Below are 23,964 nucleotides of genomic sequence, written 5' to 3'. Positions count from 1 at the left end.
GAAGACCCCCTGGACCTCTTCAAGGCCACTGTGTCGAACACTGAGGCTGGGACTGGGCGGGAGCCCGCCTGTCTTAGCAGGGGCCTGGGAAGGACACCAGGTGGGAAGCAGGGCTCCCGAGGGGCCAGGGGCCACTCGGGGCCATGGTGTGGAGTGTGGTGGCCGCATGCGGGCCATGCAGGCCAGCTCAGCCCCTGCTCCTGTGGGCTCCCTGATCTCTCTGATTGTCTGTATTGATTTTCGCCTCACTGTTTATTAAATGCTTAATCTCCCGCCACCAAAAGCTCCCAGAGTTTGCTTGGCATCCAGCTGAGCCCAGAGGGAAGGCCTGGTGTGGAGGATGGGGCAGCTGTTTGCACCAGCCTGAAGTCCGCGCAGCCCCTGCTGGGCAAACAGAGCCGGGGTGGGGGGGTAGGGGGGGACTGGCCCGGTGTGGGCAGGGTGCCAGGCCCCTAACGGGGGCTAACGGAAGCTGGTCAAATGACTCCCATCCTCGGGGAGTGGCGAGTCTGTGCTCAGGGATCTGGGCCAGCTTCTGACCAGAGCCAGGCCTCCATCAGGATGTTGTGAGGACTAGAAACGGTACTTCGTTAGTGTCCCGTGCGGTTCCTGGCCCAAGACAGGGACTCTGCACACGGCAGTCCCCCTTTGAAAGACAAGCCCATGACCATGGGTCCTGCCCTGGTCAGAGAGAAGGCTTTGCGGTCAATCCTCGTCCCTGGCTGTGTGACCTTGGGCAAGTCACATACATCACTTCTCTCTGAGCCTGTGTTTCCAGCTTGGAATGGCAACGTTCCTCTGGCCTCCGGTTGCTGCCGTGAGGTCCGATGGAGACAGGAAATAGAGTCCGTGTGGCCAGGATGGCTGCTGCGGAAGCGTCAGAGATGGTGAACCCAGCTTCATGTGGGCCCCGGGGCTTCCCAGCCAACCCCCCCCAGCCCCAGCAGCACTGGCTGGTGCCCCCTAGTCTCTCCCCGACCTGCATTCCCTCTGCCTGGCCCCCCAGGGGGTGTAAGGAAAACCCGCCACTGACACCCGGTTCTCACCTGGAGAGTTGTGAGAACAAGTGGATGAAAATAGCCTGAAACTACCCCAACCTCCTGCTCCCCAGCTGGGGGCAGGGCCCCCGGGGTTACATAAGCTGGTCAGGGCCTGTGCTCCTAGAAAGAAGGCTGAGGACTCAGAGTCAGCACCACGGCCAGAAGAAAGCCTGGGAACGGGCCAAACCGGGTCCAGTACCTCAGGCCCAGGTCTGTGGGCCCTGGGTGGGGCCCGTGAAAGGCAGTCTTTCCGGGGGGCCTCACAGACTTTCCTGGGGCTTGAGGATGGGATGGAAGGAACTTCAAACGACTTGGCCCTGAGTCCCCCTCTCCCTCCCACAGCCTCCCCAGGGCCCCACCGATGGGGACCTGCTGTGTGGCCTTGGCCAGTGCCTTCACCTCTCTGAGCTTCCTCACAGAACACAATAATGGTGCCTGGTCGGGACAAGGCAGACATGGCCACGGAAGCGGGCTCACAGAGTCCAAAGTAGGACCAGCCGCCCTCCTCCCCAAGCTCTTGCCCCTCACGTCTGATTGGTCTGGTGGCAGTGGGGTTAACCTTCAGGAAGCATGTCGAATCCGGGGTGCTCACACCCCAACACGCCGACAGGCTGCGACACCATCCATGGAAGCAAGCACCTTCCCTGATTGAACGGACTTTAGTCTTTCCAGGCCTCTTGTCCCCTGAGCGGCCCTCTCAAACTGTGAGGTGAGGCATCGACCCAGGACCAGGGAGGGTCCCAGAGTGTCTGACTTTGTGGATGGGCTGAAAGAAGTGCCTTATGACGTATGTGCCTGGGACACAGGAAGGGGCCACGCTTGCCAACAGGGAGATGAGAGGGAGGACTTCCTGGAGGAGGGGTACTTCTGAGACTCATTCTTTCGAACCTTGTGGTTAACTGGAGGAGCTGGGAGGGTGGTCCTTTCTCCCCAAGCAGCCCTCCTCTTTTCCCTTTGGTCCCATTTCCACAGCCCAGAGGGACTGAGGACTAAGTGGGGGAGGGGGGCCCAAGGCCAAAGCCAGCGCAGGGAGGGCCTCGCTTCTGCTAAGCACTGTGTGTCCTGACTGGAGGCTAAGTGTGGCAGTGACGTCCACAGTTAATCATCCTCATGGTGCTTGGCCCCCACCCGCCCCCTCCTGCCTCCTTTGCTTGCAAAGCTCACTGCAAACCTCCCCGACCCCCAGATGGTTTACAGCCCTGGGAAGACTTAAGGATGCGAAGGACCCTCACTCCACCTCTGCCCCAGAGGCCAGGAGTCAGGGAGCTTGGTCCTAGACCACCAGGCTCCCCACGTGATCTCTAACAACCCCCTCCCGAGCCCTCCCTTCTCCCTCTGAGGAAGAGAGATGGTCCTGCGCGAAAGTGATCGGACACAGAACTTTGAAGTGTGCATCCTGCAGCTCCCAGATCCCAGTGCTCTGAACCCCCACCCCCACCCACCCAGGAGGTCTCCTTCTACACGGCCCTGGAACTAAGAGCTGGTTTTGTACAGCAGGACTCGTAGTACGGCCAGGGTCAGGGCCCAAAGACTGACCAGCATCAGGGCTCAGTGTGGGACCAGGACCAGTGATTGATGGGTTCAAAGTCACTTAGAGGTCACAGCTGAGCTGATGATGGTGGTCAGGAATTGGCTCATGGCCGTGAATAGGGCTTCTAAGGTGACAAGGCTCACACTCCTTCTGAGGCGGCCTGAGGAGGGTCAAGGACTGATGTCCAGGTGGATGGCACTGGCTCAGCAGGGGCCCACCCGTTTCCACGGCCTGGACTGAGCCCATCTTGCTTTTCTGCAAGCTATGGCCAGGCCCCCCGGCTTGGGCGGGAGCTGCAATGCTGAGGATCAGGGATTTGGGCAAGTGCTGGTTGTGGGGAAGGGGGTGCTAGATGTAAATTGGTATAAAATTTCAGGAAAAATGGCCACTGGTCCAGGATTCCAGAATCCTGGAGTGTCTGGGCTGTAAGAAACCTTCAAAACCTTTCAGTCAAGACACTCATGTCCCAAGAGGGAAACTGAGGCTGCAGCAGGTAAGTGTGACCCTCTTGTCCAGGCGGTCAGCTGGGAGCTGGGTGTGGGGTCATTGGGCAGAACCCCATATATCCGATCAGGGGTCCAGCTGACTTTCCTCGGGAGGAGCATGGGCAGGGGTCCTCTCTGCCCTACCTAGAGAAGGTTCTGGATCAGGAACTGGGACAGGGGACGATTTTCTGAAAGGGGCAGGTTGGGGAGGGAAGCAAGGGGTCCCCCAAGCAGGGAGGAGGAAAGCGTGGCTCTGCGGAGAAGCTCCAGTTGTGGGGGGACACCAGTTTGCCCTGGGTGGCCTGTTTGGAGGAGCCCCCGCCTTGCCTGGTCCCCAAGCAGAGGAGGCGGGATGGCGTTACCTTCCCCGGTAGCAGGGGGAAGGGCCAGGCCAGGGGCAAAGCAGCCGCTGAAATCTGGACTCAGAGCGGCCTGCACCCTTGGCGCTGCCTCGTGGCCTAACATCAGAGGCCCCCTGGTGGCCACGGGCTGCTAGTGCGGCGAGGAGGCCCGGCCGCTTAGGGCAGCTGCAGTGAGGGCCTAGGCACAGGAAGGGTGGGCGGCACAGCGGCTGCTGGGTGCCCGGCGGCAGGCCCCGGGAGCCAGCTCCGGCCCTTCCTCCAGACTTGGAAAAGACAGCCCTTTCCCTGCAGGTGGGGGAGGAAGAAAGCTTCCCAAGGGGTTTGCTGGGGAAGGGGGCCCTCCCTGCCCTCTGACTGCCTTATGGCCTGCACCTCTGGCCCTTCTGAGCAGCTGCCCAGGACACCCCTAGAGGTACACATAGGTCACAGGCTGGCTGGGGAGAGGGCTGGTTTGGACAGAGCTCCACCTGTGGAGATGGCCCGTGTGCGGGGTGGGAGTGGGGGGGGTTGACTTGAATTGACCTCCTCTTGCCCTGTTCCCATGGTGATTGGTGCTGGTGGTGGGGGTGGGGGGGTACTGACAAGTGACAGGTGATGGTGGTGATGATGATGGTGATGGAGTGGCTCTGCTTGGGGTTATGGTGACTGTCAGGTTGAGAATGGTGGCAATGGCTGTGTTACTGTTTGATGGTGACAGGGATGATACCCTCACCGAGCCTTCTGCTGAGACCGCTGAGAAGAGCAGACGGGTGGACCAGGCGTTGGGCTTGGGCAGCAAAGACATTAGTGGACTGCTAAGATGATAAGTGAGTGAAGTGCTGGATATTCAGGCAGCAGTGAAGGGGACCTTACATTCAGAGTGGACCACAAGTTCTGAAAAAGAGCAAGGGGGATGGGAGGCAGAAGCCCTCTCCTAGAGAGGGACCCTGAAGTGATTTTCCTGAGGCCGTCTCTCCAAGATTCCGGAAGTCATTCCAGAGAAGTGCGCTCAGAAGAAGAAGAACTGTGGACGCTTTAAGACGGGGGTGAAGCGGCTGCATGGGTCATCTCCATCCGCTTAGGAAAAACCAAACACAAAGGTGGGACTACGTGTGCTGCCGCCACCAAGTCAGAGAGGCGAGCTGGGGGGTGGTGACTGAGGACAGCCACGCAGAGCAGCTGGTGGGCCAGACCTCACTCTCAGACCCACCTCTCTGTGGCTCTTCCCCCGCGAGCATCTCTCAGGAGTGCCCCGGGGCCAGACTGGACAAACCCAACATGGGCAGCTCAAGCTGCCCCTTCTCACCCCCACCCACCCCTGACTCTCATGGATGAGACCTGCAGTTCCTGCCTGTTTCACCTGTCCATCGTCCATTCTGCCTTCGACCCACTCAGCCACCTATCAGTGCACCATGCTTCCACCTGCACAGCCCACGGGTGTCCTCAGCCCTCCACTCATAGACCATCCACCCATTTACGCACCCGCCCATCTTCACTGCAACTCTCCTCTGTCCGTCTTCCCATCCTCCCCCCTCCATCCAACACTCCACCCCTCTCTCCAGGCACCTGTACGTTTATCCTCCGCACACCTCCTCCATCCACACCCACTTACCTCCTTCATCCTTCCATCCATCTCATCCTCCCATGTACCTATATTGCTTGTGCACAGCCCCCTGTAACTTCCTTCCATCCATCCGCTGTCTGTCCATCCACTCATCCCCCCACCCATCCCTCCGTCAGTCCATCCATCCATCGCCCAGCCAGCCGGCAGTCTCTCCTCATGGAAGAGGCCGCGAGCGGAGCCCCAACTCCTGGCATCCCTGCCGCCTGGGGCAGGAGCCAGGCTTTCTCCGGCGTGCGCGCGTGTGTGCCTTTTACCCGACCCCCTCCCCCGCCCCTGATCGCGCTCCCCTCCCCCACACTCCGCCCCCCGCTCGCGCTCCCCTCTAACGTGTGATCTGGAAGCCCTATAAAGCCTGATGTAATCCGTAATGCGGTCTCTGGCTCCCGATTCGGGATCCAGTTTCAGAGAGCGAGAGATTGGGGAGCGCCGGCAGCCCGGTGGGGGAAGCAGCCTGCCTCTCTCCTCCTCCTTCTCCGGCCCTCGGCCTCCTCCTCCTCCTCCTGCCCGCGCCGCCCCGCCCCCGGCTCGGCTCGCGCCCCCCCCCCCCCCTGGAAGGGGAAAAAAGGCGAGAAGAGCGGGGCAGGCGAGAGGAGCAGCGCGGCGGCGGCCGGAGAGGGAGCGGCGGGCGCAGGCGGCGGCGGCGGGCGCGGCGTTGGCGGCGGCCCCGGCGGAGCGAGCGCGGAGCCGGCGAGCCGGCAGCACAGGCGGCTGCGCCGCGTCCTGGCCGGGCCCGCGCGCCCTGCATCACCCGCAGCCCGGGCATCCGGACCCCCCTGGCGTCCGAGGGGCTTCAGCCGGCGGGGGGATGGGAGGGGGGGCCCGCTCGCGCTGACGGGGGCGCTCCGGGGGGCGTCCGGCTAGGCCTTCGTTTGGCCGGGGGCGGCGGCGGCAGGAGGAGCCCCTCCTCCGGTCGGGCACCCGGCTCGGCCGCCGGCGACGAGGGGCGCTCCTGGGAATCTGCAACTCGCCGGATCAAGTCTCCGCCAGCGGAGCAGCTGCTGCCGGGGAAGGTAAGCGAGGCTCGGGCTCGGGGCTGGGGGCTGGGGGCGCGGCGAGGGGGCGCGCAGCGGGGGCGGGGGGGGCGGCCGGGGGAGGGGCGGCCGCCCGGACTTCGTAACTTCGCCGTTTGGGGCTCGGGAGCTCCGAGGTTTGCGTTCGGAGCTTGGGAGTTGGGACCTCCCCGGCCCCCAGCCCCCTGCCTCCCCCAGCGGCAGCGTCGGCATCTGGCGGGTCCCCGAGCGCCTGCACCCGGCCAGCTGGGGAGGGGGAGACCCTGGGAGAGGCCCTTCGGCTGCTCACCTCCCCCCAGTGCACACTCCCGAAGCCTGGCTAGTCTATATTCTAGCAAGCTGGGCTGGGGGAGGCGCCCCCTCCCACCGCAGGCACTGACCCAGGGCAGGCTGGGGAAGGCGTTCCCGTTGTGTCCCCAACGCAGACACTAGCAGCATGGGGTCTTTGAGAACCCCAGATGTGATCCCCCCCATAGCCACACATAGACCCGGGTAGGCTGGGGAGAGACACCCTCGATTGTCCCCTCTCGAGGCCGGAGATGTCCTTCCCCCACGCACGGAGCCCGGGGGCGTGCACAAGCAGCCCGGGTCTCCCTAGCAGCCCTCACCAACAGACCGGCGCTGGCGGGGAGACTCCCCAGAGGGTCTCTTCCCTCCAAAGAGCTCCCCTGCCCCCAAACACACACACACACACGCCCCGGCTGTTTCCTTGTCGCCTTTTCCACTCGGTCGGACAGGCCGCGGATAAGCCGCTTCGAACTTTGGGTCGGCCCTGCGCCCTCTCCGCGCAAAGCAGCAAGATCAGGCGCCGGGCGCGCGTGGGTCCCCAGCCTCAGCGGGTAGAGGCCGCTGGCCCTCCGCGGCCACTGCCCTCGCTGAAAGCCTCTCGGAGCCGCCTCGAAGGATGGGACGCGGTCCGCGCCGCCTCCCCGGGGAGCCGAGAGCTCTGGGCTGGCCAGGCGCTCTCTCCCCCTGGTCCCCGCGGCCCCTTGGGCCGGACAGAGCGCATCTCCGGCCTGCCTCGGGAGGCGGCGGCGTAGCTGGAAATCGCTTGTCGGAGGCTGCGGCTCTGAGCCCGGGTCCCTCCGCCGGGCCGCGGCGGCTCCTGCTGGGTGACTTCCCAGGCCGCCCAGACCGAGTGCCCAGCCTGGCACCCAGACCCCGGGCCGTGGGCACCTACCCCTTTTCACTTTTATTTTGGACTTCCCAGTTTCCTGGAGCGCAGGGACCCAGGCTGGGACCGGACGAGCCCTAGCCCACCCCTCCTCCAGCGCCCTCTCCCTCCGCGCGTCCCCTTATCACGTCCCATTCCTCCCGGGTGTGGGGCGAGGATTCCTTAGCGGCAACTCCTGACGAGTTGAATGGCGTGTAGGTGGGCAGGGGGCTCGCACCCCCACCCCGTGGCGCCGCTGGGCGTACGTGTTGGGAGGTCTGCGCTCCCATCCCACCCTGGGGATCCAAAGAGCTCCTTGGCGCCCTCTCCCACAGACACACTCGCCCCCTCGGAGTAAGAGCCTCCGAGGTGGACTGGCCGCGGCCGCGTGGGCGGGGGGGCGTGGGGGCAGATGCGAGGCCGGGGTCCTTTCAAACGTCTCGGAGGTGTGTGTGGAGTCCGGGGAGGGGGCCATAGCGACTTCTAGAACCCTGAAGCCTTCACATTCCTTTGCGACCCCCGCAGCCAAGGAGGCTGCGAGGAGGTGGAGGGAGGGAGCCGCTCCCTCCGACCGCGGGCGGTAGCGAAACTCTGCGCCCGGACGCCCGGGTGCCGCGGAGTCCGGCTTTGAGTACCCGAGCAAGGTCAAGCAGGCGAGGGAGGGGGCGGGGGCGCCTGGGCGTGCTGCTGTCGGCGTCGAGTCGGAGCCTAGCTAGCGGGTGCGAGCTGTCCGTGGCGTCAGCCCCCAGCGCCCGCCGCCCGCGCCGACGCTCGCGCCGGGTCCCCGGAGGCGGACGTTGCGCGCGTTCGGGGATCCCGGAGCGCTCCGCGCCAGGCCCTGCGCCCTCCCTCCTCGCTCGCCCGCGGTTCCTCCGCGCTGCTTTCAGACTTGTTGCGCCTGGATCTGGGGGAGCGGGTGTTGGCTCGGAAGCCCTGGAGCCCTGGAGCTTGGGCGGCGGGGGCAGGGCCCCGAAACCGGCGAGAATGCGCCAAGGCGGTGCGCGGCTACGCGGGCGGGAGCGGCGCTGGGGGCTCGGGCGGGGAGTTTGCCGCCTCCAACCCTACAATCCTGGAGAAGAATGTCTGTCCCCTTCGCGCTCCCGCGCGGGGGTGGAAAGGCGATCCGTTGCCCTGGGCACCACGCCGCACTCCTCCGGTCCCCAGGCGGGGAGGAGACGCAGCCACGTTGCCGAGCCCTCCCAGTCCCTGGTCCACAGGCTCCGGGCCCTCGCGGGTCTCGGCGGTGGCGTCTGCGAAATGGGGGCGCGGGTTACTCTCTCGGAGCCCTTCCGGTCCAGGCCCTCGTCCCGTGACCCAACGTGCTGGGCCCGCAACGTACTGGGTCTGCGGCGTCCGGGCCGGCCAGGTCCCGAGGCAGATCGGCGCCTGCGGACGCGCCGCGGGGTCCGGCAAGAGGCGGCCCGGGCAGGGCCCAGCGAGGGGCCAGGGCGCGGCACCCTCTCTTGGCGCTCTTGCCCCCTAGCTGGCGAGTGTGAACCGGCTCCGCCTCCCGGCGCGGGTCCTGGGGCCCCGGGGATGCCTGGGACCTGGGCCTGGGCGGCCGGCGCGGGGCTGCGGTGGCGGAAGGCGGAGGGCGGCGCACTGCCTCGGACGGCCGGGAGAGGGCGAGCGCGCCCACCCGCCGCCCTGCCCGCCCCTTCCGTCTCCTTCGCGGCCGGTGGCGCCCGCCACATCCTGGGCAGTCCCGGGCTGCTTGGCGGTTCCTCCTCTCGCCCGCCAAGGCCGTTCGCTCGCCGCTCAGCCTGAGCCCTAGTCACTCGTCTCTCCCCAAACTCGTCTGGCCTCGTGCACTGGCACAGGCGTGAGCGAGCGTGTTTGTGGACATGCGTGCATGTGTGTCTCGTGCACGTGCTAGTCCTGCCGGTCTGTGTGCAGGCATGAAACTGCCTCATGTGTACGTGGCGCGGTGCTGGTCTTGTATGCCCCTTGGATGGCAGTGTTCAGTGGAACCCCATTTTCCCTGTGGGCAAGTCTTGTGTCTGGAATAACCCCTATCCTAGAGGGTTCTATTAGCCCCGTAAATGCTAGCAAACCCACTCTCTCCCACTGTTCTCTGGACCCCTGACGCCAGCCTCCCTTCGGCAGCTGGGCCGTGGGGCAGAGGCGGGCTTTCTGGGTAACCACAAAGGGCCCAGGACCACTGTGGACTGACAGCATGCACACACATACTGAACATGTGGGTGCCCACGTGTATTACACACTGGCACTGAGAGTGCACTGCCTACAAGGCTGAGGGCATGGTCTCCCCCACCAAGACCGGTGGGAATATGGGAGAACAGAGGCCCTGACAAGCTGGTAACTGGGCTCTAGGAGTGGAGGACAGCTGCCTCCTGCAGGTGTCCAGAGTCGGGGATCCCAAGAGGGTTAGGTGAGTGGTGGTGAAAGGTCAAAAGGTTCTCCATGGAGGGAACAGCCATGCAAAGGGCCTGTGGCAGGCGAGTGTGCAAGTGTGAAGACCAGGCGAGAATTTGGAAGAAGGATGACCGGCAGCCTGGGAGCTTTCGAGGGAGCAGGACCAGACCTCAGAACCCTGCAGGCCTCGGGCTCGGGGGCTGCAGGAGGGTCTTAAACAAGGGGGGTGATTTAGCCTGATGGCCATGCTGAAGAGATGGCACTCCCAGGCAGCAGGGTCCAGGGAGGCAGAGTGCACAGGGGACTGCCCCTGCCCAGTCCTGCACTGTACTGCACACTTCATTCGTCTCAACAGGATGGCCACTGTCCTGACATCCCCCCCCCACCCATCAGCATGGCATATGGGCAGACACAGGGAAGCACATGCACCTCACAGAAAAGGCAGGCACAGCATGGAAGAGCCGGTGCCTGGAGTCTGTGTCCCCTGCAGATGTCCACATCCTGGAGCTATCCAGGCTGGCAAGGCAGTGGAGAGTCCCTCCTCCCGCTGCCGTTACCGGGTGGGGGGTGAGGCTGAGAGGCATGAGCTTCAGGGGGGCAAGCTGATGGCCCGGCCTCTGCACAGTGCAGGCGACAAGGGCAGGGACCCTCCTCCCTTCCAGGACACCCTGGGACCACAGTGAGGAGATCTGGGTCCCATGGCGACCTCCCCTGCGCCTCCTTCTCTCCGGCTGTGCGGTGGGGACGAAGCTAGAGCCCCAGGCAACATACAGAGCGCCAAACAGGGGCCCCCCACGCCCTGCTTTGTGTCTCCGCCCTTCTTTTTCTTAGTAACTCATTTCTAGTGACCAGTGGTGGGAGGAGCGCCAAAGGGCTGCGGTGCCAAGCGAGCCTCTTCACCCCAGAGCCCAAGTCCTCCCATCCTGTGGACCATCTTAATGGTTCCACTGTCCTTCCGGAATGTTCTGTGCCACACAAGCCCAGTCCTGTGTGTCAGTGCTATATGTGGTTTCGACAAATGGAAGTGTTCTGTGTACCCACGGGCACCTGGCTCACCCAACCCTCACCCCACCCCACCCCACTTCACCTCACCCCCTGGGCCCCACCATTGCCCCCTCCCCAACTCATCCCACCCCCGGGGCTCCCAGAATCCTCCCCGGTCATCTTCATGCTGGTCCTACCGCCATCTTCCTGCCCACAGAGGTCTGTGGGTGTCCTCGAGGCCTCGCCCAGAGGGGTGCAGACAGGGTCCCCATGGCCTGCTGGGCCCTGCCAGGTGACTGTGGGGTCCCAGCCCGAGCACTGCCAGAGACCAGGAGAGGCAGCAGGGCAGGTGACCAGACTCAGGCTCCAGCCCAGGCAGTTCCCTGGGGACTTGGAGACCAGTTTTGGGGGTGCTGACTTGACTGAATGTGGGCTGCAGGTCCCTGAAGTGGTGAGAAAGCAGAGGAATGGCTGGCAAGTGGGGCCTCGGTGGTCTGGAGGGTGACCCAGAGGGGCCTTACCTGTCACTGATCCAAACCGGAGTGAGGGCGGAGGGAGCACCAAGCCCCCGCCTGTCCCCTAAAGTCTGTGCCCTTCCTTCCTGTGCCCGGACCGGAGCCCCGGGGGTCAGACAGGACCCGCCCTCCTGCCTGGCGAGGTGATTTTGACCCACAGCTCCGTGAACCTGTGCCCAGTGTACCGTGAAGCACTGGGAAGCGGGCGGGGCTGTGGGGGCAGGTCTCGGGGAGGACCCGGCCTGGACGGGCACGTCCTGTCCCCTGAGGCACGTGTGGGAGTGACTTCAGATCTGAGTGGAAAGGAGCAGAGAGAGAGCCTCACCCACAGGCGCTGCCCCCTCCCACGACAGCGCACACCCTCACCCACACCCCACGCATGTCCTGGGGCACTCACACGCGTGTGCAGCTCACCTGCACACGCACACCATCCTTAGTGCCCAGCCTGGCCCAGCCCAGGGCCCCGCAGTCCTGCTCATCCTGTCCATACCCGGTCTGAAGGCCCAGCCCCACACTCTGTTGATCTCTCTTGCTCCAGCCACCCCAGACAGAGGGCAGCGGGCACCCGTGGGTGTCAGGAGAGACCCAGGACGGGGCCCTGCTCCCCTGGGTGCAGCTTCCGGGCGGGCAGCCCCGGCTCCTCTGAGCACTGAGGCTGCGTGTGGCCCCGCCTCCATCTTGAACCTCACAGTCCTGCTGCAGCCGTGTTGGGGCAGGTGGGGGTCCATTAGGAGCCAGGGTACCGTGCCACACATCCAGGCTATGTGAGTGCCTGTCTGTTACCCCTGCACCCACCAGGCCTGCCCAGGATGCCCCTGGGACCTCAGCGCATTCCACTGAGGGCAGCCCCTGGAGATTGCCCTGACTGCCTCTACCGATCTTGACGCTGTGACCTTGAGCAGGTGACCTTGGAGGAGCCCCTCCTGCTGGGGAACCCAGATCCTGCGTGGTGTGGCCTGTGGATGGGGGGTGTCACTTGTGGGCCAAGAGCTGGGTGGGCACAGCAGCAGAGCCTCTGTCTCGGGGCACAGGGGCTCACAGTAGGTACCGAGAAGGGGGACAATGAGAGGAGAGGTGAATGAATGACATGTGTCACACCCAGAATTCCAGGGGCTTCCCCTCCTCATGAGAATCCCCCACTTCAGCCCCATGGGGACGCCCCAGCCCATGGGACAGATGCCGTCACAGTCCTCACTATGTCTGTGTGCCATTGCATACTTGTGCGTGTGTGCAAACGTGTGCATGTATGGACATGTGCATGCATGCGTGTACATGTGTGTGCGTGCTTGCAGTGCCATGGGGGTCCAGGGAGAGGGCTCGCTCACTCTTGGGGCGCTCTGCAGGCTCACGTAAGGCTTGCTCAGGCAGCCATCTTGTCCCCTGAGGGACGAGCGCTGGCCAGGGCAGCCCTCGGAGGCGCATGGTGCAAGCGAAGGCTTGGGAGCTTGCGTGCAGGGGTGTCTCCGAAGCCTTCAGCTGGTTCAGAGTGACAGGGTCCTGGGCAAGAGGAGTTGCGACGAGGCCCAGGGCCTCCAAGGCCCATCAGAGTGCCGACCGTTGACCCTAGGGCCAGGTGACCTGGGTCAGTGGGGTGGGATGGAGGCTGACAGGCTCTTGCTGCAGGCTGACCTGGGGTCTGTCTGCCTCCCTGTGAAGGCCTTTTGTTGGTGAGGAAGGCAGGGAAGGTTCTGTACGGGAGCCCCCAGCAATGGACCTTCCGGGGGTCTGCCCCTGGGCAGTTCTGTCAGATCCCACCAGTGGCTCCTGTGCCCAGGTAGGCAAGCGGGAAAAGGAGGCCTCCCAGGGGACTGGGCCTGGCAGGTGTGGTGGGCAAGGTGGACTTCTCAGGGGTCTGGCCCTGATGGCAGCCCAGCCCACCCGAGCAGCCTCCCAGCTCTGGAGGGCGCTTCACTGCTCTGCAGCATGTCCTTACTGTGAGGGAACGATGACACGGGGCTCTTAGGCCAGCCCAGGTGCCCCACAGGTGAGCCCAAGTGGGCACTGGAGCCTGGTGGGCACAGGCTGGGCGAAGGGGCTGCGGTGGCTGTGGGGAAGGGAGGTGGCCTCTCCTGGGGCCCACGTGGCTCTGTGCTCACAGAGGGAGGCCCGCTAGGCTCTCCTGACCCCTCCTCGTGGCCCCAAGCCCATGAGACCACTTGTCCTGGGCCTGCCTCTGCCTCCCAGGTGACCACGCTGCCTGACCTGCCACGGTCCGTCTGTGTGGCCTGTAGGGTGCCTCGATCAGGGCCACTGGGCAGAGGCTGGCATGGGCAGGGGCGGTGGGGTGCCCCCGGGCGGCCTCTCCTGCGTGCTGCCTCAGCCCCCTCCTGCCCGCCAGCCCCTGAGCTGTCCTCAGTGCCGCGGTGCCCACCCCCTCCCCCAGCGCAGCCTCTGCCCAGGACACACAGGCGGGCACTGTTCAGAGGGCCGCGCAGGACAACAGAGTGCCTTTTGTGGCTGGTGTCTGGGGACGCCATTGGCAGCCCGGGGTGGGCGGGGAGGGGACGTGGAGGCCGGGCTGGGGGAAGAGGGTCGGACGGGATGGACTGAGGTGAGGCTCGAGCCGCAGGGGCAGCGTCCAGCCCCCACCCTTGTTGACATCAGGGAAACTGAGGCACCAGCGCCTCTGTCTTCAGGGCGGGGGCTACAGTGCTTCTCACATGTGCTGATATGCCGGAGACAAAGTGGGAGGTGGCCACTGGGCTCCGTCGGTGGTGACCCGAGAGCCTTGGTGTGGGGTCAGTGCTCCTGCTGTGTGACCAGGCTGTGAGGTTAACAAGGGGGGGGCTAAAAGATCTCAGACCTGGTACATGGTCAACACTCGGTAAATGGCCGTCATCGTCACATTCTCCTTGATGTCACCCCCAGCTCCTCATCCCCAGGGGGCATGGCTGGCTTTCTCAAGTCCCCTCCACTCTCATCTCCTGTCTCTGGTGGCCTCCAACCCCTGCTCGGGGCTCCCCCCTTCACCCCAAGGTGGCCTGCTGCTCAGGGCTCCCCTCTTCACCCCAAGGTGGCCCCCTGTCAGGGCTCTCCGCTTCACCCCAAGATGGCCTCCACCCCCCTGCTCAGGGCTCCCCCTTCACCCCAAGGTGGCCTGCTGCTCGGGGCTCCCCTCTTCACCCCAAGGTGGCCTCCTGCTCGGGGCTCCCCCCTTCACCCCAAGGTGGCCTCCTGCTCGGGGCTCCCCCCTTCACCCCAAGGTGGCCTCCTGCTCGGGGCTCCCCCCTTCACCCCAAGGTGGCCTCCTGCTCGGGGCTCCCCCCTTCACCCCAAGGTGGCCTCCTGCTCGGGGCTCCCCCCTTCACCCCAAGGTGGCCTCCTGCTCGGGGCTCCCCCCTTCACCCCAAGGTGGCCTCCTGCTCGGGGCTCCCCCCTTCACCCCAAGGTGGCCTCCTGCTCGGGGCTCCCCCCTTCACCCCAAGGTGGCCTCCTGCTCGGGGCTCCCCCTTCACCCCAAGGTGGCCTCCTGCTCGGGGCTCCCCCCTTCACCCCAAGGTGGCCTCCTGCTCGGGGCTCCCCCCTTCACCCCAAGGTGGCCTCCTGCTCGGGGCTCCCCCCTTCACCCCAAGGTGGCCTCCTGCTCGGGGCTCCCCCTTCACCCCAAGGTGGCCTCCTGCTCGGGGCTCCCCCCTTCACCCCAAGGTGGCCTCCTGCTCGGGGCTCCCCCCTTCACCCCAAGGTGGCCTCCTGCTCGGGGCTCCCCCCTTCACCCCAAGGTGGCCTCCTGCTCGGGGCTCCCCCCTTCACCCCAAGGTGGCCTCCTGCTCGGGGCTCCCCCCTTCACCCCAAGGTGGCCCGCTGCTCGGGGCTCCCCCCTTCACCCCAAGGTGGCCTCCTGCTCGGGGCTCCCCCCTTCACCCCAAGGTGGCCCGCTGCTCGGGGCTCCCCTCTTCACCCCAAGGTGGCCTCCTGCTCGGGGCTCCCCGCTTCACCCCAAGGTGGCCCCCTGCTCGGGGCTCCCCCCTTCACCCCAAGGTGGCCTCCTGCTCAGGGCTCCCCCCTTCACCCCAAGGCCACTTTGGAGGCTCTGGGAGGCCACATGGCAGGGACAGGCATAGGTGGCTAAAGGGTTGGGGGCTGGACACCAGGAAGAACTTCCTGGCAGGGAGGGCATTTTGGTCTTGAGAAGGTGACAGGAGAGGTGGGCTCCCCAGGGAGCTTGGGGACTAATTGGTCATTGTCCTTGGAAGCCCAAGAAGGCAGTGGCTGATGAAGGCTGCAGTGACCCAGGCCGGGATAGCGGAACCAGTCACCACACAGTGGCTTGCGGTCTGGGGGAGTGGACAGTCAAGCAGCTTGTAGTCTGGGGGCGTGGACAGCCAGTCCTGTGAAAACTTACAGAGAGGAGTGACCAGCAACCACATGGGCCTCCTGCACTGCGGTCAATACCCAACAGCCTCTTCCAGCCCCTCGCCTTTGGCCAGCAGGAGCCTGGGCGCGGGGTGTGGCCGAGGGGGTGGGGCATGGCCAGCCCCCAGAGCCCAGCACGAGGGCTCCTAGCGTGGAGACAGCCTTTCACTCGGCCAGACCTCCTCCTACAGGATCCTGCTCCTCAGGGTTCCTCGGGGCTCCGGCCTGGCCAGTGGGCTTTCCCTAAACGCTCCCTTTCTCACAGGGACCCCTCTCCCAGCCCTGGTCTCCACCCCAGTGCCCCACACACCCAGCTCACACTGAGCTTGCCCTCCTGCCCTGTGACCTTGGGCAAGCATGCTGCACACGTGGACGCACGGCCACACATGCGTACACACATGTGCACGCACAGACACAGGCATGCACACCCAGACATACGTGCACTGCATGCACTGCACTGCACTGCACTGCACGCGCAGAGGCACAGACACCAATATGTATGTGATTGCACGCACACGTGTGCACACTCGCCTGCTCCCTGTGAGAGCTCCCAGCACCCATCGCCCGCCCGTTCCAGCTGGAAGCCTGGTCGTCTCCCCGACCCTGTCTCCCCTCTAACTGTCCTCCTGGCCAGACACCACCCCCTCTGCTCTCCCGGCCTGCCTCCCCACCCAGCAGTCAGAGGAACCCTGATCCCACTTAGCCGAGTGCCCCGCCCAGGCACTGCCCCCTCCAGGACACTGCCCCTTCCAGGACACTGCCCCGCCCAGGCACTGCCCCGCCCAGGCACTGCCCTGCCCAGGTACTGCCCCCTCCAGGACACTGCCCCGCCCAGGCACTGCCCCCTCCAGGACACTGCCCCACCCAGGCACTGCCCCCTCCAGGACACTGCCCCACCCAGGCACTGCCCCCTCCAGGACACTGCCCCCTCCAGGACACTGCCCCACCCAGGCACTGCCCCCTCCAGGACACTGCCCCGCCCAGGCACTGCCCTGCCCAGGTACTGCCCCCTCCAGGACACTGCCTCCTCCAGGACACTGCCCCCTCTAGGACACTGCCCCGCCCAGACACTGCCCCCTCCAGGACACTGCCCCAGGTGCTGGTTGGAGTCAGGACCTCCCCCCCATGCCCCTACGCCATCTCAGATTCCGTCCCCCAGGCCTGGGATGGACCCAACCGGCCAGTCTGCCCCGGGAGGACATGGCCCCTGTCCACGTGTCTCTTCCCACCGGGGCCTGCCTTGGAGGGCCTCTCAGCTACTGACCCATAGTCTTGATGAAGGGTCCTGAGCAGGCAGGTGCTGGGGGTGAAGGTGCCTCAGCCACTGGAGAGGACCGTGGGTGTGCTAGGGGGCAGGGCAGGTGGGTCGTGAGCAAGTGGAGGCTGAGTGACCGCTGGCAGGCTCAGGAGCCGTCCACGCTGACAGCCTGGGCCTCCTGCCCAGCTCTGCCCGGTGCCCCAGCCAGAAGAGGCAGGGCCAGGCTGGGCCCACGGTGCTCAGACTCGTGGCTGGGCCAGCCCCTGGCCGACAGAGTCAGGGCGTGAAACCATTCAAGTCAGAGATGTCCTAGAGGATGCCAGGAAGTGACTTCAACCCTGCTGCCCCCCTCCCCACCTTGGTCCCTGGTGGCCTCTGTGGCCTCCTCTGCGGGACCTCAGGGCTCAGGGAACCTGTAGGAACCCCACGTGTGGGCGCGTTGAGGCTCTCTGACCCCAGAGTCTGTGGAAGGCTCACTCCGGAGCCTTGGTCCCTGAGGGTGCGGCTGCCTGACAGGGCTCTGGGCTCTGTGCTGACCGGCCCCCAACCCTGGCCTCCTGCTGGCACCTCCCACCTCCTATGTCCAGGCCGGAGGGGACTCCCTGCCTGCCCCACAGCGGAGCTGGCCACCTGCGCCTCTCTCCCCTGAGCATTCCCCCTCCCTCCATCCACACCACCATCCCCGCCCGCCATGCCTCCCTCGCCTGCCTTCCCCGGCCCCTTCCCCCAGCTGCCGGGGTGGCCTTTCTGGTTGGGGTGCTGTCCTGCTTCTGACCCTCACTGCCACCTGGCGCCCGCGGTGCGGGACACTGGGTTGGCCTTACGCCCCTGATGGGCATTCCGAGATGGAACGAACCTGTAACCAGCAGGGTGAGGTCTGGCTCTGCAGCGTCCAGGGGTGATCCCTTCGCACAGGGCTGTGCTGATACCCACCTGGGGCCAGGCTGGGTCCCTGGTCCTTTCTGGGGCGTCAGGGAGAGCCTGTCCTGAGCTGGGGCTCCAGCTGGGGGCCCGAGGGCGTGTCAGGTCCCAGCCTGGGGGGCTCCGCAGCTGGGGCTGGCTCCGGTCAGGCTCCGGAATGCACTGCCCCCTCTGTGGAGAAGCCGGGCAGCGGCCTCTCGGGTCTGAGACGGGCTGTGGGACCCTGGCTAAGCCTCACTGTCCCCATACCACGAGACTGGGCAGTCAGGGCAGGCCACTCTGCTACAACAACTTCCAAGGCTGTCCCCTGAGTGGTCTAGAGGCGGAAGGGACCAGGGTCTTCCCAGCTCCGCCCGGACAGGCCAGAATGAGAAGTTTGCAAGTTCTCTTCTCAGGAGACCTGAACCCTCACCACTGAAGGGACGCTGAGAGCCAGGTCTGGCTGCGCTGCGCCTGGTGACCCAGGGCCCTCACCCACCTCCTCGCTGCTGGGGCCCTGACACATTTCTGGGGAAACCCCAGGTCCAAGGTTTATGCCCCCCTGTTGAGAGTGAGGCTCCATCCCCATTTGTGAGATGGGGAAACTGAGGCAGAAAGGCAAAGGACTTGCCTGAGTCCACAGATGAGGGGCAGCCAGAGTCCAGGCCTGTGCCAGTTCTGCGCTGTCTCCAAGGCCCACGTAGGAAGGACACCAGGAGGGGACTGCAGAGCAGTGACTGACCTTGTGTCACCAGCCAGCTGGGCCCAGGCGACAGGAAGCGGCGAGGCCCTGTGGGCAGGCTGCCGGTGTGTGCACGCTCAGCGGAGCAGAGGCACTGGCACCAGGAGGCCAAGCCGCTCCGGAGGGCGGGCTGGCACTCTCCTTCCCTCGCCCACTGGCTCAGCTGCCGTGTGGGACCAGTGGCCCAGCTGGGGGCTTTGGGGACGGTGGGGAAACTGAGCCTTGGAGGCAGAAGGAACTGGCCCAGATCTGGCTGAGGCGGGTTGGGACGGGCAGTGCTGGCTTCCTGGACCCCAGCCGGCTCCTCTGTGTCCTTGCTCACACACCCCCAGGGTGGCCTTCCTGTCCACAGGGGTGTGAGGAGCAGGAATAGGGTGGAGGGGTGCTAGTGGTCAGTCTGGGGTTCCAGTGTGAGTTCTCCTGCCCCTACACTGTGACCTTGGGTAAGTCACTCACCCTTCCGAGCCTCAGTGCCCCCATGATGAAATAGGGGCAGACAGCAGCACCGGCCTCAGAAAGGAGGGGTGAGGCAGGGTCAGTGCAGGTGGCTCTGGGTGACAGCATGTCCCCAGCCCTCCCCACCTGGAACTGCAGGGTCTGAGAGGCCAGGGGGTCCCCAGCACAGAGGCAGACGAGGGCACGGAGGGAGTGCTGAGAGGCTGCAGGGACAGGTAGGTTGGGGAGCACAGGAGGATGTGCGTGGATGTCAGTTATTATTGCCCAGGGCCCCATCGCCCAACCCCTTAAAGACCTGGTCACTCCTGTTGTGACGAGGTGACCGTGGGAGGGTCTCTGAACCCTCACCCTGAGCGAGAGTCCAGGGACAGCTGGAAAGACCTTTCTCCTCTGTCCCCCACTCCCCATGTCCCTTCCGGACAGTTTGCATGGAGGAGGGAGGGCTGCTGAGAGGACAGAGACAGAGGTGGGGGTGCCGTCAGGAGAGTCCAGTCCGCACCAGGGGCTCACAGACAGCCACAGAGGCCCAGGCAGACGGATGGCCACTGTGGCCGTGAAGGGGTGAGTAGGCAGGCAACGGGCCTGGAGCCCCCAGGAGCTACACCCGGCTCCTTGCCAGACGGGCACAGCCAGGGCCCCTCGGGCACTCAGCCTTGGCTTGGCACTGCCCACCATGCCCTGCACCAGGCCTGAGTGGAAGAAGAGGGCCCCTGTCCCCCTGGCTTGGCCCTCCCCCTGCAGGTGGACACACTGGTGAGTGGAAGATGGACAGGTGGACAGAGCAGGTGCATGAGGGCCATGCCAGGCCTGTGTCAGCTGCCCAAAGTCCAGGTGGGCACTGACTTCGCCCAGTCCCCCCTGGGGCTCATGCCACCCCCTTCTCCTTCTCTTCCAGCTGCTGCAGGTGGTCAGAGGCGGGCGTCGGGGTCCCGGACATTAGGAGCACCTGCTGCCCTCTCGGTCGTCCGAAGGCCTGTCCTCCTGCCCTTGCTCGAAGCCCCTGCTCCCGGCCCCGGCCCCCTGGCCCGGTCCGCTCGCCGCCAGACCCTGGCATGTCCAGGCCTGGCCCGCGCCTGCCTGCCCAGCCCGCGGAACCGCAGCGGCCCCGCGAGCTAGGATGAGGGGCCTGCCCGCCGCCCCGGGCGCCTGCTGGGTCCTCGGGCCGCCGCTGCCGCTGCTGCTGCTGCTGCTCCTGGGCCGCCGGGCGGGGGCGGCCCCGGGGGCCGACGCGGGGCCGGGGGCCGAGCCGTGCGCCACGCTGGTGCAGGGCAAGTTCTTCGGGTACTTCTCGGCGGCCGCCGTCTTCCCGGCCAACGCCTCGCGCTGCTCCTGGACCCTGCGCAACCCGGACCCCCGGCGCTACACCCTCTACATGAAGGTGGCCAAGGCGCCCGCGCCCTGCGGCCCCGGCACCGGCCGAGTGCGCACATACCAGTTCGACTCGTTCCTGGAGTCCACGCGCACCTACCTGGGCGTGGAGAGCTTCGACGAGGTGCTGCATCTCTGCGACCCCTCGGCGCCCCTGGCCTTCCTGCAGGCCAGCAAGCAGTTCCTGCAGATGCAGCGTCAGCAGCCGGCACAGCCGGAGGGGGCCCCCGGGCCCCCGGGGGACGACTTCTCCGTGGAGTACCTGGTCGTGGGCAACCGCAGCCCCAGCCGGGCCGCCTGCCAGATGCTCTGCCGCTGGCTGGACGCCTGTCTGGCCGGCAGCCACAGCTCACACCCCTGCGGCATCATGCAGACCCCCTGTGCCTGCCTGGGCGGGCACGCCGGCGACCCCGCCTCCAGCCCCCTGGCCCCCCGTGGCGACGTCTGCCTGAGGGACGGCGTGGCTGGTGGCCCGGAGAACTGCCTCACCAGCCTGACCCAGGACCGGGGCAGAGACGGCGCTCCAGGTGAGTGGCTGGCCAGGAGAGGGCCCTGGGCGGGGCGGCTCTCTGGGCGGACAGCAGGGCTGTCCTGGCCGCCCGGCACCTGAGCGCTGTCGGGGAAACCTGTACGGAGATGGGCAGGCGGCCGGGGTGCTGGTGACGGGGGGTGGGGGGGTAGGGGGACAGGCCAGTGCATGGCTTGTGCTTGCTGAGTCCAGGGAAGGAAGGAAGGAAGGAAGGGACGTGGATTTCTCCCAGGTGAGGGAGTGTTACATCTCTCTGGCCGGGAGGGTCCTTCCTCTTTGGAAAGTGGGATAATCTGAAGGGCCAGCGAGCAGGCTGCTGTGGCCGGTGGCCGGGGCCGGTAGGGGCCTCTTGGGACACGGGCTGCATGGAGGAAACAGGAGCAATGGGCTGTTCGGTGACGTGGTCAGGAGAGGCGAGTTGGGGATGAGTGTGGTGTGACGGTAAAAACCATTCAGACAGCAGATGTGACCGAGCACCTGCAAGGTGCCCAGGCCCCGGGGGCTCGACTGTGACAACCCACAACCCAGGCCGGCCCCCAGGGACCGGGTACGGAGGTACTAGGACAGCATCTTCGGCACAACCCGGGGAAAAGGCCACTGGGGCCCGAGGTCAGGGGGTCTCTCGGACCAGGGCCAAGTTCAGGGTTCTAGGAGAGGTGCAGGAGCGCCCTGGGAGTGTTGGGAACGGCACTGCTCGCCAAGGGCAGGGCGGAGGCTGGGCGTGTGCAGAGGGGGCGGGGCGCAGGCAGGGCAGAGGCTGGGCGTGTGCAGAGGGGGCGGGGCGCGGGCAAGGCAGAGGCTGGGCGTGTGCAGAGGGGGCGGGGCGCGGGCAGGGCGGAGGCTGGGCGTGTGCAGAGGGGGCGGGGCGCGGGCAGGGCAGAGGCTGGGCGTGTGCAGAGGGGGCGGGGCGCGTCCTGCGTGGTGACGGCAGAGGGGGCGGGGCGCGTCCTGCGTGGAGACGGGGCCCGGGGAAGAGCGTGCTATCAGCAGATGGGACGCTGGGTGGGGCTGGACAGGCAGAGGGCCAGGGTGCTCCTGGGGGTATCCGGGCGGCTGTGACAGTGGCTCGGATAGGAGGGCAGCAGGGGACACCTTGTCTCAGACTGTCAAGCTTGAGATGCCAGGCATCCAGGGCCCAGGCTGGGCTGGGTGTTCCATGCTGGGGGCAGGGGGCTGACATTGTCCAGGGCCCTTAGCCTCTCTTGAGCCGGTGAGACCGATGGACTGCTTCTCAGAATAACACCTTTAAAGGTATAAAATCAACGTGTGGGGTACAGAGGAACCTGGTGATCCTGGAACCTGGCTTTGTTCGTGCTCCCCGGCCCGGGGTTTCTTTCGTATTCGATGCCACCGTGAGCTGGAAACACAGCTTCAGAGAAGGGGAGGGGTGGGCAGAGCACTCAGGAGGGGGCGCGGGTGGGACATCCAGGAAACCAGCAGAAAATGACCCATCAAGATGGGGGACACATCCATTGCTTCATACACCTCCCCAGCCGCGCGGGTAGGAGGCTGGGAGGACTGACCTTGAAGCTGGGCAAGGTCACTGTGACCTTGGCTTGGGCAGCTGCTGAGGAGCAGAGACCTGAAGGATACATCTGGTCTGGGAGGGGGGAGGATGCAGGACAGAGGGGTCACTGTGCTCGGCCACTGCCCAGTGGTCACCTGCCCCCTGGGCCTTGGTTTCTTCACCTGCAAAGGGCTGGCTGCTTGGCAGGACTGTGTGGTCACACTGGAGACGATGGCCCCCAGCCCGGGTCACAGGACACCGAATACGCAGGAGCTGGTCTCCGTGAGCGTCGTGAGGCCGTGGCCGTGCTGGGCAGTGCCGGGTGCTGTCGGAGTCCTGCAGAGATGTCCGGCGGAAGTTGAGAGGACAGGGCTGGCGTGACCCAAGAGTGACAGCCAGTGGCGGGAGCGTGTGTCCTGGTGGGAGGCAGCGCCACACCTCCCCCTGCGCACCTACAGTGTGCTCTGAGGCCGGGGTTGGGGCGCAGCGGGGAACCTGGCAGGGCTGACCCGCTCTCCTGAGAGGGGTTACTAGAGGGCTTTAGGCAGGGCTGACCTGCTCTCCTGAGAAGGGTTTCTAGAGGGCTTTAGGCAGGGCTGACCTGCTCTCCTGAGAAGGGTTTCTAGAGGGCTTTAGGCAGGGGTGACAGCGCCAACACCACTCACTGCTCACACTGTGAATGCCCAGGGCCGTCCGGGCCCAGAGGGCGGAGCCAGGGCAGGAAGGGCCGGCTGCAGGCGCCCAGCAGGGACTGGTTTGTTGATTAGTGGGCAGAGGGAGTGAGGGCCGGGGGCACAGACAGGACACTGGGAGGGGCGGGTGGGCAGGTGGGGCTGGCGTGGAGTCCTGAGAGGGAACGGCTGGTGGTGCTCAGAGGACGATGGGCAGGCGTGTGTGTCTGTGTGTACTACATAGTGTCACGTGTGAGCGCGCACACGGGTGTGGACGTGTGTGCTTCGGGGTTGGGCTCTGTGCGGGGCCATCTTCGCCGACCAAGCACAGCGCAGAGGCCATGACGGGGTGGCTGTGCTCTTGGTGGGAGGGGCGGCACGAGTCGTCCTCCGGGCCAGGAGACCGCTCGGACCCCAGTGCCGTCTGTGCCCTGTGCCCAGAACGGTCCCACGAGGTGGGGACCGCTCGGACCCCAGTGCCGTCTGTGCCCTGGACCCAGAACGGTCCTGCGAGATGGGGACCGCTCGGACCCCAGTGCCGTCTGTGCCCTGGACCCAGAACGGTCCCACGAGGTGGGGACCGCTCGGACCCCAGTGCTGTCTGTGCCCTGGACCCAGAACGGTCCCGCGAGATGGAGACCGCTCGGACCCCAGTGCCGTCTGTGCCCTGTGCCCAGAACGGTCCTGCGAGATGGGGACCGCTCGGACCCCAGTGCCGTCTGTGCCCTGTGCCCAGAACGGTCCCACGAGGTGGGGACCGCTCGGACCCCAGTGCCGTCTGTGCCCTGTGCCCAGAACGGTCCTGCGAGATGGGGACCGCTCGGACCCCAGTGCCGTCTGTGCCCTGTGCCCAGAACGATCCTGCGAGGTGGGGACCACTCGGACCCCAGTGCTGTCGGTGCCCTGTGCCCAGAATGGTCCTGCGAGGTGGGGACCGCTCGGACCCCAGTGCCGTCTGTGCCCTGTGCCCAGAACGGTCCTGCGAGGTGGGGACCGCTCGGACCCCAGTGCCGTCTGTGCCCTGGGCCCAGAACGATCCTGCGAGGTGGGGACCGCTCGGACCCCAGTGCCGTCTGTGCCCTGTGCCCAGAACGGTCCTGCGAGGTGGAGACCGCTCGGACCCC

The 23,964-nt window shown here is 65.9% G+C and overlaps 2 protein-coding genes across 3 annotated transcripts in view; both read left to right on the top strand.

Annotated features, from left to right (window-relative positions):
* Positions 1–8,951, top strand: part of LOC136328948 (collagen alpha-1(I) chain-like) — a 28,062-nt gene extending 19,111 nt beyond the window's left edge. The window contains exons 8-12 of the mRNA XM_066264923.1: positions 5,421–6,031; positions 6,769–7,067; positions 7,710–7,764; positions 7,927–8,265; positions 8,349–8,951. Of these exons, the coding sequence (XP_066121020.1) occupies positions 5,421–6,031; positions 6,769–7,067; positions 7,710–7,764; positions 7,927–8,265; positions 8,349–8,951 (1,907 nt within the window). The remainder of the gene's footprint in view (positions 1–5,420; positions 6,032–6,768; positions 7,068–7,709; positions 7,765–7,926; positions 8,266–8,348) is intronic.
* Positions 5,883–23,964, top strand: part of ADGRB1 (adhesion G protein-coupled receptor B1) — an 85,390-nt gene continuing 67,308 nt past the window's right edge. For both annotated transcript variants that reach the window (XM_066265554.1, XM_066265553.1), the window contains exons 1-2: positions 5,883–6,031; positions 19,661–20,660. In XM_066265554.1, the coding sequence (XP_066121651.1) occupies positions 19,883–20,660 (778 nt within the window). In that variant the 5' untranslated portion in view covers positions 5,883–6,031; positions 19,661–19,882. The remainder of the gene's footprint in view (positions 6,032–19,660; positions 20,661–23,964) is intronic.

Source organism: Saccopteryx bilineata, chromosome 3 (genome assembly GCF_036850765.1).
Source record: "Saccopteryx bilineata isolate mSacBil1 chromosome 3, mSacBil1_pri_phased_curated, whole genome shotgun sequence".
Classification (NCBI taxonomy): domain Eukaryota; kingdom Metazoa; phylum Chordata; class Mammalia; order Chiroptera; family Emballonuridae; genus Saccopteryx; species Saccopteryx bilineata.
Note: the sequence above shows the minus strand (reverse complement) of the source record. Positions and strands in the feature narration are given on the sequence as shown.